The 15,194-nt window shown below is 42.5% G+C and overlaps 1 protein-coding gene and 1 pseudogene across 1 annotated transcript; one reads left to right on the top strand and one right to left on the bottom strand.

Annotated features, from left to right (window-relative positions):
* The first annotated feature begins 308 nt into the window (after window positions 1–308).
* LOC139372536 (patatin-like phospholipase domain containing 4) lies at window positions 309–3,027 on the top strand. Its single transcript, XM_071112273.1, has 7 exons — window positions 309–396; window positions 747–932; window positions 1,054–1,148; window positions 1,858–1,993; window positions 2,254–2,319; window positions 2,443–2,595; window positions 2,786–3,027. The coding sequence occupies exons 2-7, from the start codon at window positions 747–749 to the stop codon at window positions 2,915–2,917; spliced, it is 768 nt and encodes a 255-aa protein (XP_070968374.1). The 5' UTR covers window positions 309–396; the 3' UTR covers window positions 2,918–3,027.
* Window positions 3,028–5,337: 2,310 nt separating this feature from the next.
* On the bottom strand, window positions 5,338–12,089 carry LOC139372276 (steryl-sulfatase-like; annotated as a pseudogene).
* Window positions 12,090–15,194: the final 3,105 nt, after the last annotated feature.

Below are 15,194 nucleotides of genomic sequence, written 5' to 3'. Positions count from 1 at the left end.
AGTGTAAATGCGTGGCTCGCAACGGGCCCAAGACCGCAGCGTGTTTGCCTGAAGCCGGAACACATGCGCTGGAAGATACCGGGACAAATATGCATTATTGTAGCTCAGCTGCTTCGATAGATGTCAAAGTATAATTTGTTCAGTAGACATTTCACTTTTTATTGCACAAACACAAACCAGACCATGTATCCCAATGTTTTCTTACAGGTTTAGTCAATTTCAACGGATAGTTTTGTAAATCGTTGTAGGCTTTTATTTTGAAACAGCGCGGGAAACCCGGAAGTAAAGCACGGATCTAGCACCTTTTTACATTGTCATCGTATTTGTAAAGCGGTGCAGAATAAGCAGTTTTAGTTTACTGCAATTGTTTCTAAAACCGCAATCCCACCATAAACGGTAAGGAAGCTTTTTTTTTATGTGTGTGTAGATAAACCTTGAATGCTACACTTGTTATTAACGTGCAGGGGGACTTGTTGTAGTTTACAGTATTAGTTCGACTGCCTCTGTAATGAGTGAATAAGCCTACTACGTATGTTGTTCAGCCTAGCCTACTACAGTTTCCCACATCATATTTACTAGTGCTGCCTGCCCCATGCAGTTATCTAGCTACAAAATTCCACTGTGCTAATATGGATTTGATTAGGCTTTTACACGATATTTCACTGGTGAAGTTACAGTAGCTATGTTTGTCAATCAACCCCATAGTTTATTCAATGAATAATGCTATCTATGTTCTCTTTATAGAGATGACAGTGCCAGTGGTGAACCTTTCTTTTGCTGCGTGTGGATTCCTGGGTATCTACCAACTGGGCGCATGTGGAGCCATCCTGAGACATGGAGACAAGCTGGTGAGCTCTCTCAGGGCATGTGCCGGGGCATCTGCTGGAGCTCTGGTGGCTGCAGTGATGGTCACTGCTCCAGACAAACTACAGGTAAGATAGTAAGGTCTTCATCATCATCATCATCAGCCTATTCTTCTTTCTTCTTTTCCTTGTACATTTTTGTTGTGTTTAGGCCTACTGCTGGTTGATGCATTTGGTCTTTTTCCAATAGAGTGTCAAAGAGTTTACCTTCAGATTTGCGAAAGATGTCAGAAGCCAGAGGTTTGGAGCTGTGACTCCTGGATATAACTTCATGCTTACACTCAGGTAGTCACTAATTCTGAGAGAGCTATACACTGAATATACCAAGATTAGGAACACCATAGTATTGAGCTGCAAGTTGTCGAAAGCATAGCCCATGTTGACTACAGTGCTTCTCACAGTTGTGTCAAGTTGGCTTCATGTCCTTTAGGTGGCAAAAAAAATCCATCTTTAACCGGTCTCCTCCCCTTCATCTACACTGATTGAAGTGGATTTAATAAGTGACATCAATAAGGGATCATAGCTTTCACCTGGATTCACCTGGTCAGTCTTATGTCATGGAAAGAGCAGGTGTTCTTAATGTGTTGTATACTCAGTGTATAGAACAGTCATATTCAGATGCATATGCACACATAGTTAGACAGGCGGAAACACAGAGAGCCAGTTGGTTGGGTTGAATGGGAATAAGTGTTCATAATGCTTTGTACACCGTGTATTTCTTTGCGTTAAAGCCACGTCTAGATAACTGGGTGTGTCAATCATTTTTTCATTTGTAACACCTTTATAATAAATGGAGCTATTCATTTGTGGGAGTAAATTAAACCTAAGGCTATAGAACTGAACAATGTTTGCGTTTGTATCTTCATTAAGTGCACGCATTACACAGCCAACAGATCGTGTAATAAGTGCATGTTTTATTATAGAGCCGTACAGTGTTGTTAAATTAATTATAAAAAACATGACAAAAAAGCATCTGTCCCTTTGTTCTCCCCAGGGAGGGAATCGAGGAGTTTCTGCCTGGCGATGCCCACATTAAAGCAGGCAATCACCTTCACATCTCTATAACACATTCAAAAAGTGGCAAGAACACCATCGTGTCCAGCTTTGCCTCCAGGGAGGACCTCATAAAGGTAGCCGGCCACAAGCCTGAGCAGATTATATTACTGTACCTTGGCTTTAACACAAAATGTTGTCGCAAATGTTTGAGGAGCATGGCCATTGTTTTCCCCCTGATACACTGCATTGCTGGGTCAGTTCTGTGTTTTAGCCAGTCAAGTGACAGAGCAATGCATATCTAACAATATGTGTGGGTCGAGGAACCTTTACAAATCTCTTTCGCTACATATTTTAGGATTAGGTCTGACCTAGCTTTTGCTTCTTTTAATTTAAGGCACTCTTGGCCAGTAGTTTTGTGCCCGTCTATGCTGGAATCAAACCGGTGGAATGGCAAGGACAGGTAATAACTTGAACTGCATCTCAAACTCAACCCATGGATGTTATCCTTTACGAGCTTACTGTTACTTTTTTGTTTGTTTATAACTGAAAATCTATCAACTTAACTGTAACACACATCCTTCAGAAATGGATTGACGGGGGATTCACGGATAGTCTCCCCATCCTGCCAGAGGGACGTACCATCACAGTCTCCCCCTTCGCAGGTCCCCAAGACATCTGCCCAAAACACAGAGGGCTCATGAACCTCCACCTCAAACTGGCCAACATGGACGTAATGGTGAGTGTGATCACCGTTTGATTACATGTTCACAGGGATACAGACAGTACACATCTTCAACAAGTGTGTATTGCATTCATTGTATGGTTTTGCACATCATTTTGCCTGGACAGTTCTTTTGCAGTATTTAAAATTGCTTTTGATTTTGCAATTGTTTTTGTTGATGTTTTGTGTTGTTTTAATCCCTCAGTTTTCCAAGGAGAACATCATCAGGTTAAACCAGTCCTTATTCCCTCCGTTAGAGGAAAGGATGAACCAGTATTGTAAAGAGGGTCATGACGATGCAGTGAGGTTTCTGAAGAACGAAAACTGGATCCAGTAGTGTTGTATTTCAATTGAGTATTCTTTTTATTATAGTGTTTTTTATGGTAAATATGGTGTAATCACATTATTTATTTTAGATTTTAAAGTGTGTAAAATAAAGAAAATACAATAATTCAAGTAAAATGTATAATTTTCTCTTTGCAAATCCACTGTAGCCCATGAAATCAACAGTAATAGCTACTCTATAATCCGAGGAGACGTTGGAATATCAGCCAACTGCATGTAACTATATATCTCATGTGAGGTAACTAGGTGAAAATCAGTCTTTGAACACGCCTCACCATCAATTTCCAGCAGCGATCCATTACCCCTGAGCCAGTAGTGGCAGGCGGTGGGGAAATCAGTAGGGCACTTCACAGAAGTACATAATATAACGGGCAGTGGCGTCACGCTAACCTAGCAGAGGTCCTTCAGCTCCTCCAGGACAAGAATGGAGTACCCCTTTGATGTTACCATAGAAATGGTTGTTTGAACTCTGCACGTTCTTCTCTCCACCTGAGGAACCATTTAACTTCCTCGGGTATCGGCGTGCACTGTGTTCAAGAGATCTTCTCCCCCCCCCCCGGTGGTTGAACTCACACACACTCACTACACACACCTCCCACCGGATCTGAGGATACTTCTTCTTCATGCCTGGATAGAAACCAAGGCCAAATGTGCTCTGTTTAAATGACTCGCGGTCTTGAAATCCAGTAGCAATTGCTGAAATAGTCTAACCCCAAAACATTGAAGAACCATATCTGCATCTATTAACATGACAAGGCTGAATTATCATAACTACTTACCAAATGTGACTGATAAAAGCATAATTGTCCAAAAAGACGGATGAGTTGAGATAAATAACGTTTAGCACTGTACACTCGTCAGCATGAGGGCAAAGAGCTGATCTGTACACTAAAGCTGAGATTTAGCTTGATCAGAAACCACATAATGACTATGTAAACATTTTTGTCCAATCATAAAAATATCTGTTATGTCACAATCAGTGTTTCAATGAATTGTACATCAGTTGTACATCACAAACTAGGCCATACAGTCCTGTAAGTAAACAGGATTTACCATCCACACACTAAAGTAAAGTAACCATGGTGTTTTCCTACCGCTATCCAGCCTCCCTGCTGTTGTTAATAATTAGCCCAATTTTTTGTCCACAGTTGTAATTAACACCTGGGGACATAGATTCCCTGGCGTATGGTTTAATATTGTTTAGGTTTTCTCCTCTGAGGAAAACTCTGCTGCGCTCCACTTCTCTGGCGTCCGGGAGCATAGAGGCTGGGCTGGATGTGACGGACCAGTGGCCAAGCCGACACACGGGAGCTACGTCCCAAATGGCACTCTAAATAGTGCACCACTTTTGACCAGAGCCCTGGCCACTGGTCAAAAGTGGTGCACAATGTAGGGAATAGGGTGCCATTTGGGACGCAAGCCCGAGTCAAAGACAAGATAAAGAGCTGGCTTCTATCACTGCCAAACTCTCTCTGTTGTGGATGGATCCAATAATGATCAGCCACCGTGATTACAGGGCCATGGATGGAGGAAAATAATTAGATTTATACACAATGTCAGAATATCAGTCAAGTAGAATATCAATCCCAGTTCTAGTGATAGTGGCTGTCGTTCTGTAGTTGGTGCTGGTAGTTATTAGTAGCAACAGTAGTGCTGTTGTAGCTGGTACCCCACCTAAATCAGACCATTAATCATTTACACCAGAAAAATGTGTTGAAACAAATGAACACATGGTAATAAAATGCAACGGGTGTGTGGGAATGCGCACAAAAAAAAATCTGAATTCAGCATCCATCATATAAATGACTAAACAGGGGAGAGAGCACTCCTTAATATTCAGAGATTTGCTAATGTCAGTTGGTGACAAATAGACTGCTGGATATAGAGTTAACGGGAGACTAAGATACATATTAACTAAACGTCACTGAAATCTGAGATCAAATGAAGAGCTAAGCTTAAAGCTAGTCTGGGTGATGAAGATTTACGGCTGGCTGTGGCCACAGGGGGATGAGCCATGTGTGGCTCAGGGACTCTGGCTGACTCTGTACTGACTGTTGGCATTAGACACGGCAGCTCTACTGAACATCTTAATACAGCTCTATTCGTTAATACAGCCATGTCTTTTCATGTTGGTTGCCCACTCAGTTCCATTGCTTCTTGGAAGTGCAGATGCCTTTTACAGAGGCCCTGTAGTGTCTAAATGATGAACAGTGATTAAATGATTATCGGTAACCTACAAGGGTAACACAGGGTTATTGTAGCACCCCGGAGAATAAAACTAGAAATTCAACTTGAGTTGGACCTTGTGCTAATCAGTGCACTGAGGTGCTGGCCTCAACAATCACATTTGATTCATATTGCTCCTATTTTTTTTATATATTTTTTTACAAATACATTTGTCACAAAGTGCTTTAAAATGACATGTTAGTCCAAATAGCAGCATCTGCATAAACCCCTCAGGGAGCAAGCATAGGTGACACAATTTACTGTATGTTTTACTGGTGTTCCTGAGAGGACAAATCCTAAAAAGTCTGTTATTACGGATCACCCAGTGAGGTCACACACACACACGTAAAGTAGATCCAGGTTACTTCTACCAACAAGTCCAGTTAAAATGGGGGTATTTTCCCTGCCGTTTGTCTCACTCCGATTTTGTTTACATACATTCTAAAAGATTGGTTCTGGGTTCCTACGTTACCCTCCCCGCAGTGTTAAGCAATGATGAGCTGGTCCTGTGGAGAGTCTGCTGCTGCAGTGCTCCGGTGGCCGTCTCTCCCACCATCTCTCTCCCACCTGCAGAGCTGGGAAAGGGAGGAGCAGCAGGGCTGCAGGCAAGGCTTCCATAGGAGGTGTCCCGGGGCGAGCTGGTCCTGAACGGGGGTGATGGACTCCTTATGGACGGCCACTGCAACCCGGATCTCCTCCACGACCGAGTGGAAGGCGGATTCCGTGTCTGGGGTCAGGGGCGTGGTCTCCAAAGGGGGTCGCAGGAGAAGTCAAAGAGCAAAGGGGGGTCATGGTAGGTCACGTAGGATGCGGTGCAGAAACAGGCATGGGTATGCATGCAGGCTGTCCTGTTCTCGGGGTAGAAGTCCGGAGTGAAAAAGAACACCTTCCATTTTGAATAACCTTAAAGATTTACAATGAATTACAACCACCATAGTAGTTTACTTTTCAAGTTAACTTCTTTGGGGTAGGAGGCAGTATTGGGTAGCTTGGATATAATCAGCTTGGATATAATTAGTACATTTGGATAGAAAACACTCTGAAGTTTCTAAAACTGTTGATGTCTGTGAGTACAACAGAACCCATATAGCAGGCAAAAACCTGAGAAAAAAATCCAACCAGGAAGTGGGAAATCAGAGGTTTGAAGTTTTTCAACTCAGCCCCCATTGAAGATACAGTGGGATATTAGTTATGTTTCACTTCCCAAGGCTTCCACTAGATGTCAACAGTATTTAGAACCTGTTTTGAGGATTCTACTCTAAAGGAGGGGCTCATAAGGGCTCTTTAAGTGTGTGGTCCGGCAGAGTGCCACAGCCTCGGTCTGGCGCGCTCACGTTAAAGGTAGCTACGTTCCACTTCATTTGTACAGACAAAGGAATTGTCCGGTTGAAACATTAATTAAGTTTTATGTTAAAAACATCCTAAAGATTGATTCCATACTTAGTTTGGCATGTTTCTACGGGCTGTAACGGAACTTTTTTGAACTTTTCGCCCGACGTTCGGCGCGACCTGAACGCGCTTTTGGATTTGTTTACCAAACACCCTAACAAAAGAAGATAGTTGGACATAACTGATGGACATTATCAAACAAATCAAACATTTATGGTGGAACTGGGATTCCTGGGAGTGCATTCTGATGAAGATCATCAAAGGGAAGTGAATATTTAAAATGTTATTTCTGAGTAATGTTGACTACCCAATATGGCGGGTATCTTTTTGGCTAAATTGTTGTCTAAAGGCTGTACTCAGATTATTGCATGGTTTGCTTTCTCCGTAAAGTTTTAAAAAAATCTAACACAGCGGTTGCATTAAGGAGAGGTTTATCTAAAGTTCCATGTATAATAATCGTATCTTTATCAATGTTTATTATGAGTATTTCTGTCATTTGATGTGGCTCTCTGCACAATCACTGCATGTTTTAGAACTACTGAACGTAACGCGCCAATGTAAACTCAAGATTTTTTTATATAAATATGAACTTTATCAAACAAAACATACATGTATTGTGTAACATGAAGTCCTATGAGTGTCATCTGACGGAGATCATCAAAGGTTAGTGATTCATTTTATCTCCATTTCTGCTTTTTGTGACTCCTCTCTTTGGCTGGAAAAATGGCTGTGTTTTTCTGTGGCTTGGTGGTGACCGAACATAATCATTTGTGGTGCTTTCGCTGTAAATCCCTTTTGAAATCAGACACTGTGGCTGGATTAACGAGAATTTTATCTTTAAAATGGTGTAAAATACTTGTATGCTTGAGGAATTTTAATTATGAGATTTTTGTTGTTTTGAATTTGGCGCCCTGCACTTTCACTGGCTGTTGCGGGGGGGTTCCGCTAACCCTAACCCCAGTCCTAGACAGGTTAACTTGCTTACAAAAAAACCTTGGAATTCTTAATCATAATTAGCAGCACTGTTACAGTAATTAAATTGCATTCTTAAAACTATTACATTGGAAATGTGGACTTACTGTTGGGAGGCTGCCACCTGACAATGTTGAGGTAGGCGTTACAGTAATGGAAGAGAAACTCGTGCTTTGATCTCTCAACTTTCCCCTGCAGCAGGGGTATGAGGTCATGACCGTATAGCACTCTAGGAAGAGAAGACACACACAAACACACACCCAATAAATTATCTCTGAGACACAGAAATGGAGCATGCTGTAGGAATGATCCTTTGCGTAGGCAGAGACCTCAAAGGCCCTTGAAAACCTTTGATCAAAGGTTTAGATCAGCCTGATCCGTTTTTTCATTAGCTGAGATTTTTTCTAGCAGGTCCCTTTTGACACCTATTGTGAATATAATGTCTCTAGTTAGGGGGTGATTCAGAGCACTGAGAGTGCATATAATATCTATGGTGACCTAGATTCCAAACGCTGTAGTTTTGACTGACAGACGGGGCTGCTAGAAAACCCTTCTAGTGCTTTGGACTTAACCATAGGAATAGATAGAAGTACTTGAACAAACAATGCCCCTCAGACCTCAGCAATTTCACAGCACTCACCTGTCCCCCAGTGCCGTCCCTCCGGCTAGCTTCACCACAGTAGGGAAGATGTCCATGTTGCTGGTGGGTTCATCAATGTCTTTCCCTGCAGGTAACATCCCAGTCCAATGGAGCAGTCCTGGAACTTGGATCCCTCCCCTCCCAGTTGGTGGATTTCCCTACTGCTCAGAGACAGATCGAAGCACTTTCTGAGGACTGAGAATATGGGAAGTCCTTTATCACTCGACTGAAATATAAGGCTTACCAGAACCTTTCATGGAAACGCCTCGTCTCTTATGCATGAGGACATTTAGATAACCTGAGCAATTTATCTAGTAATCTACTATTCTATTCTATACGTTGACTGGTTCTGACTTCCCATTTACATTCCTATAAATATACCCTACTAAACCACCGCAGATGCAAACAAAAGCCTCTCTGCACCTGCACTTTTTAGGTTGAGTATTTTTACTCCTATAAAAAAAAAAGTAACCTATTAACAAAAAATATTGTTTTAACCGAAAATGTGACATCTGGCTGTTCGGCCTCTGTTGACCTGTTCTTTTGAAGCTGTTACAGACTGTACCTTTCTATATGCCATTCCAGCCTCTGTGCACCTCCCCCCGGACTGTGATCTCCTCAAGGTGCGCCAACTGGTCTGAGGTCAGGTAAACCAGTGTGTTCTCCCTCAGGTTCAACCGGTCCAGAGTCTGCATGAGCTGACCTACGAACAGATGTTATGAAACAGGACATAATAGGTCAAATCCAATCAAATCGTCCAACTTTTAAATATAATTAGTGTGGACATTTCAAATCTTGCAACCTTATAACTTATTGGACATAAAAAAAGAAAGCCATACAGCAATATAGAGTAAATATCAAGTCTTACCTACACTCCAGTCTACTTCCTGGATTGCGTTTCCATAGATACCGTGCTGACTGGTCCCCTGAAAGGCTGGCGATGCAAACATGGCCGTGTGCACTTGGATGAAGGAGAAGAACAACAGGAAGGGTAGTGCAGAGTTCCTGTCAAAATAGTAAACACACACGGTGTAAATGGAAGAAAATAATTGTATGACAACAATGGAAACTCCCGTGTACAGTATGCTTTCATTTTACAGACAGTCACCTAGGTCACCAACCCTTTACACACACTTTCCTTACATGCCCTTTAGAGTTTCTTCCCACACACAAGACATAAATAAACAATAATCAAACACACTCACGAACACACAAACACTTGATTTGGCTTCTATTCTGTCTCAATCTATCATGTAGTAGGGGAAATATAAATTTAAACACCTTTCTCAAAAGTTCTGTGCTTCATCTGTCATTCTCTGGGTCAGGTTCTCTGAGACATACGGCTGCTCGTCCACCTCCCGGTTCCTCATCACAAAAGCAGCTGAAGTCGGGGAAGTTGGCAACGAACGTACCATAGATGGCCGCCACGGCGCCCACCAACGCCACCACCTTCAGCACCAGCTTCCTCCACACGGTGACCACGCCCCGCGCATGCAGGAAGGTCACGGTAGCCACACCCACTCCCAGGGTCTTGTAGGGTAGAGTTGAGAATGTGTGCTATCCTATATCCCTGAGGGACAACTTTCTTTGTTAGCTAAAAGGTCAAACAAACTACATACAACAAACAACATTAAAACTAGTCTGGCTACCAGTCTGTTTATGCCATCATGCCAACTCCTTATCACTTTGTTTGGCTTGACAATGACAGCAATGGAGTTGGCAAGAGCAGAAACAGATCCGTGACCGCATGCTACACCAGGACACATAAATAAAAGTTCAAATACTCAACGCAACACTGTAGTCAAAAGCATGAGCTGAAGCACACCCCAAAACGGCCGTAGAGGTGCTGACTAATGGAGAGTAAACTGCAGACAAATCTAATGTATTTAGAAATACCTTTTTATATCAGCAGATGTCACAAAGTGCTATTACAGAAACCCAGCCTGTAACCCCAAACAGCAAGCAATGCAGATGGAGAAGACACTCTACACACGCTCCCAACCATTTTAAAAGGTTCAACCAAAACAGTGTACCTCCTCGACATGTATTGTACACTGCACATCACCTTGAAGGGTGTGTGTGCTTGGACATTGGTAAAGATGGAGCCGCGGCCGGGCTGACAGTCACGCAGGTTGGTCAGGGTTATACCGTAGAAGTGGTCGAAGCCGTGAGCACCGGGGTGGTGACAGTAGTCGTCGTTCCTCTCACAGTTAAGACCACAGTGCCATTTTCCTACAGTGGAGAGAAGGGGCAGGTGATGGACCATATAAACCGGCAACTTTTAAGGCATCTTCAAAGAACAACGACCTTGAAAGACAACACATAACGTGTTTTCAGTTGTGGAGGAAAAAGGCTGATGATGAAAAGGATTACATTTAATAATATGTCAAGACGGGTTACTGAAAAGCCTGTGAGGCATGTTGCACATCAAAGACGTTGAATGTCAACTCACATGTAAATGTACTTTGTCTGTACAACCATTGAGAAGCCAATAACGAGTACGAAAGCTATTATTCAGTTCAAATCAATCATGTAGCTGATACAGACAGAATTGAAAAAAAACCTTCAAACCTACAAAACAGACACATCGCTGCAACCAATCAAATTAACTGCCACTGCTTCTGCGTGTTCCCTATTCCCAAAGTGTATTGATACATACTCATGACGATAATAAATGGGTTATATTGTAGAGTTTTTCATGGACCTAAAGACGCTTGAATAGTAACAATGGAGAGAACTTTGGCTCACCTATGAGAGCAGTCTCGTAGCCCTGCCGTTTGGCGACCTTGGCAAAGGTGACTTCTTCTTTGGGAAGACTGCCAGATGCAGCAGAGATGATATACACCCCCTAACTGTCCAAGACAAAAATAGGATCAAAAACTGATGTGAAATCACAAAGTGGGGAGAGTAACAAAGTATAAAATTATACAGTGGAATGATGATGTACTTTTCATCCTGCTGCATTGTGGTCAACGTGCTAGTTATCCTGTCCTATGAACTGCTCTCTCCACATAGCCTAACTAATGCATCCCTAACACCACATAATACTAGTTAGGCCTATCAATACTAGCTAGTGATCTGTTAAGTGATCCAATTATAGTACTAGGCAAAGCTTTGTGTCAAACCCCAGGAGGATAGGCTACACATTGAGCTCTTGTTGTTGTGTATATTGTATTGCTATTGTGTTACTATTTTACAGTAAAGTCTACGCCCGTTCGGCGCATGTGACTTATAACATTTGATTTGTTGTTTATGACTCGCCTCACCGGATCGTATCGGGTATCGGCCCGTCAGGAAGGCTGCCCTGCTGGGCGTACAGAGGGGGGGGGGCGCAGCGATGTGCTGCGTCAGCCTCACCCCCTCCTGAGGCAGCATGTCGATGTTGGGGGTCCTGCAGGCACAACAACACAACACCACCCAGCTGGGCTCATCATCTGGAAAGATACGTTTTAGTCGTGTTTTAAAAAGGTGAGCACAGAGCACAGCAAGAATTGGAAGTCAGAATAAAAAAAGAATAGAATCGAATGTTGTCTTCCGAGAATGTACATTTTTGTTTGGAATTACAACTACAAATGAGAAGTATATATGTAATGCAGGAAAGCCATGCTTAGAAACATGGGAAAGAACATAAAAAAGCCTGTTGCAGTTTATATCACTGTAACTTACCGCAAGGTTGTGTTCCCACTGTCTACAATCGCCAAGTCATCGAACATAATCAGGACAAAATGCGGCCTTTTGTCATCATTCAAGGCATAGCACACGTCAAACAACAACAGTAGATCTAGACAGCATGGGATCCATGGGGACCTCAATTTTCAAGGTAACACTGGAGAAGCAAAGACAGAGGCAACACGAGAAGATTGGATAGGGTCAAACGCTTTAAGTTCCTTGGCATGTACATCACTGAGGACCTGAAATGGTCTCGGCACACCGACATCGTGGTGGCTGAAGAAATTCTGCAGGGCCCCTAAGACCCTCACAAACTTCTACAGATGCACCATTGTGAGCATTCTGTTGGTCTGCATCACCACCTGGTAGGGTAACTGCTCTGCCCTCAACTGCATTATGGCTCTCCAGAAGGTAGTGCGGGCAGTCCAACGCATTACCAGGGGCACGCTGCTTGCCCTCCAGGACATCTAAGGCACCCGGTGTCAAAGTAAAGGCCAATAAGATCATTAAGGACCTTAGCCATCCGAGCCACGAACTGTTCTGTCGGCTCCCGTCCGACAGTACAGGGGCATCAAAGCTAAGACAGAGACTCTAAAAAACTGCTTCTATTACTAGGCTGTTACTAGACTGTTGAACAGCCATCACTAGCCGTCTACCAGGTGATGCACACACACACACACACACACAGAACCACTGGTCACTTCCCATTTCACACTGTCTATTTAAATACTTTATCACCGACGTAGCACATCATAATATTACATTTCTCCTACTGTACATTGTATTTCAGTGACACTGTTTATACACAAAGCATATTTATTTATACACTGGATTCTTGACAGAGCTTACTCATATTCCATTCGGAAAGTATCCAGACCCCTTATTCTAAAATTGTTTAAATATATTTTATTTCTGATCAATCTGCACACAATAATGCACATGTTTTTTTAATATATATATTTTTTTACAAATGTATAAAAAATAAAATACAAAAATATCACATAAGTATTCAGACCTTTTACTTAGTACTTTGTTGAAGCACCTTTGTCAGCGATTACAGCCTTGAGACTTATTGGGTATGACGCTACAAGCTTGGGACACCTGTATTTAGTGAGTTTCTCCCATTCTTCTCGGCAGATCCTCTCAACCTCTGTCAAGTTGGACGGGGAGCGTCACTGCTCAGCTATTTTCAGGTCTCTCCAGAGATGTTTGAACAGGTTCAAGTCCGGGCTCTGGCTGGGCCACTCAAGGACATTCAAGACTTGTCCCGAAGCCACTCCTGCATTGTCTTGGCTATGTGCTTAGGATTGCTGTCCTGTTGGAAGGTGAGGTCCTGAGAGCAGGTTTTCATCAAGGATCTCTCTGTACTTTGCTCCATAATCCCTCAATCCTAACTAAACTCTCAGTCCCTGCTGCTGAAAAACATCCCCACAGCATGATGCTGTCACCACCATGCTTCACCGTAGGGATGGTGCCAGGTTTCCTTGTTTCTCATGGTCTGATAGTCTTTAGGTGCCTTTTGGCAAACTCCAAGCTGGCTGTCATGTGCCTTTTACTGGGGAGTGGCTTCCATCTGGCCACTCTACCATAAAGACCTGATTGGTGGATTGCTGCAGAAATGGTTGTCCCTTTGGAAGATTCTCCCATCTCCACAGAGGAACTCCGGAGCTCTGTTAGAGTGACCATTGGGTTCTTGGTCACCTCCTTGACCAAGGCCCTTCTACCCCGATTGCTCAGTTTGGTCGGCGGCCAGCTTTAGGAAGAGTCTTGGTGGTTCCAAACTTCTTCCATTTAAGAATGATGGAGGCCACTGTGTTCTTGGGGACCTTCAATACTGCAGAAATGTTTTGGTACCTTTCCCCAGAATTGTGCCTCGACACAATCCTGTCTTGGAGCTCTACGGACAATTACTTTGCCCTCATGGCTTGTTTTTTTCTCTGACATGCACTGTCAACTGTGGGACCTTACAGGTGTGTACTTTTCCAAATCATGTCCAATCAATTGAATTTTCCAAAGGTGGATTCTAATCAAGTTGTAGAAACATCTCAAGGAAGATCAATGGAAACAGGATGCACCTGAGCTACATTTCGAGTCTCATAGCAAAGGGTTGACCTGTAAATCAGGTGTACATATGTATAGATTTCACGTGTTTGCTGCTACAGGACTATTTGGCTTGCTAATCAGATTTGCCTTGTCTTTTTTTGTCTCCTTACATTTTAATTGTTCGAAATTTTACTGCATTTTTAAGAGCTAGTACCATAAGCATTTCGCTGCACCCGCTAATCTGTGTACGCGACCAATAAACTTTGCTTTGAAGAGAGCTAGAGTAAATTGTACTAAGGTTTGAGACCCAAATGGCACCCTATACCCTATATAGTGTAGTACTTTTGAACAGGGCAAATAGCCATTTTAGAGTCCTACTGGAGTGTCTCTAGAGCGCCTGCGAAATCATAGACCGCTAACGTTACAGTTTAGGCCAGGGTTCTCCAAATAGCGGAACGCGGGTGATTTTATTTGGACATAAAATACTTTATAAAAAAAACGTTTTAATTTTGGAAATCTGCTCCGAAGTACAGTATTCCCACCCATAAGAGATATGCATGTGATTGTATACAATTGTAAGCAAGGTTTGAAAGTATTGTGTTTTAGACAAATGTTATATCTGTTTGGGCTTCTTGTTATCAATCTACAGTATACAAATTATCTAGCAAGCAAGTCGCAGCAATGAAGAACGCGAATGGGGAGGGAATTCTGACCAGGGGGAGATTTTCGACACAACACCGGCAACCTGACCATCCACTCAAGAAAAAAGAATCGTCTGAATCTAGTTGATGATCCCTGGTGTAAACTATATTGTTGCCAAGTCGTTCAAATCCTACCTTTGTGGATATGCATGACTCGAAATGTTTTCGCTAGAAACAAGAAGTACGTTTTTTTTGTCAACTGTCATGTGACTAAGAATGAAGCAGTCTCATTGGATTATGGTTTATCCAAATATTTTAGGTGACCTGTTTGCTGCCTAAATGTAGTGCAATCAAGACTAAAATTATGTAGATTTCAACCCTCTATAGTGCAATCCTACAAACCAATGTGCAGCCTTAATCCCTGCCAATCTTTATTTAACATGTTTAGATACCCCTTGTGTCAGGAACATAAGGAAGACCACACTAGTGGATCATATTAATAAGGTAAAAAAAATCTATAATTCTATTTCACTAGTTAAAATGACAAATTCACAGGCTGGTATATTACAGATTGCACCTTTACAAATGTTTTGTGTGTAAATGTACTCTGGCATAGGCCTACAGTAGAACACTGCAAAAAAAGAGGTTCCATCATAGCTCTATTAGTAGGCCTACAATTTGTCTATTTA

This window comes from Oncorhynchus clarkii, chromosome 18 (genome assembly GCF_045791955.1).
Source record: "Oncorhynchus clarkii lewisi isolate Uvic-CL-2024 chromosome 18, UVic_Ocla_1.0, whole genome shotgun sequence".
NCBI lineage: Eukaryota > Metazoa > Chordata > Actinopteri > Salmoniformes > Salmonidae > Oncorhynchus > Oncorhynchus clarkii.
The sequence above is the reverse complement of the archived record's forward strand: the minus strand, read 5'-3'. Positions and strand labels throughout refer to the sequence as shown.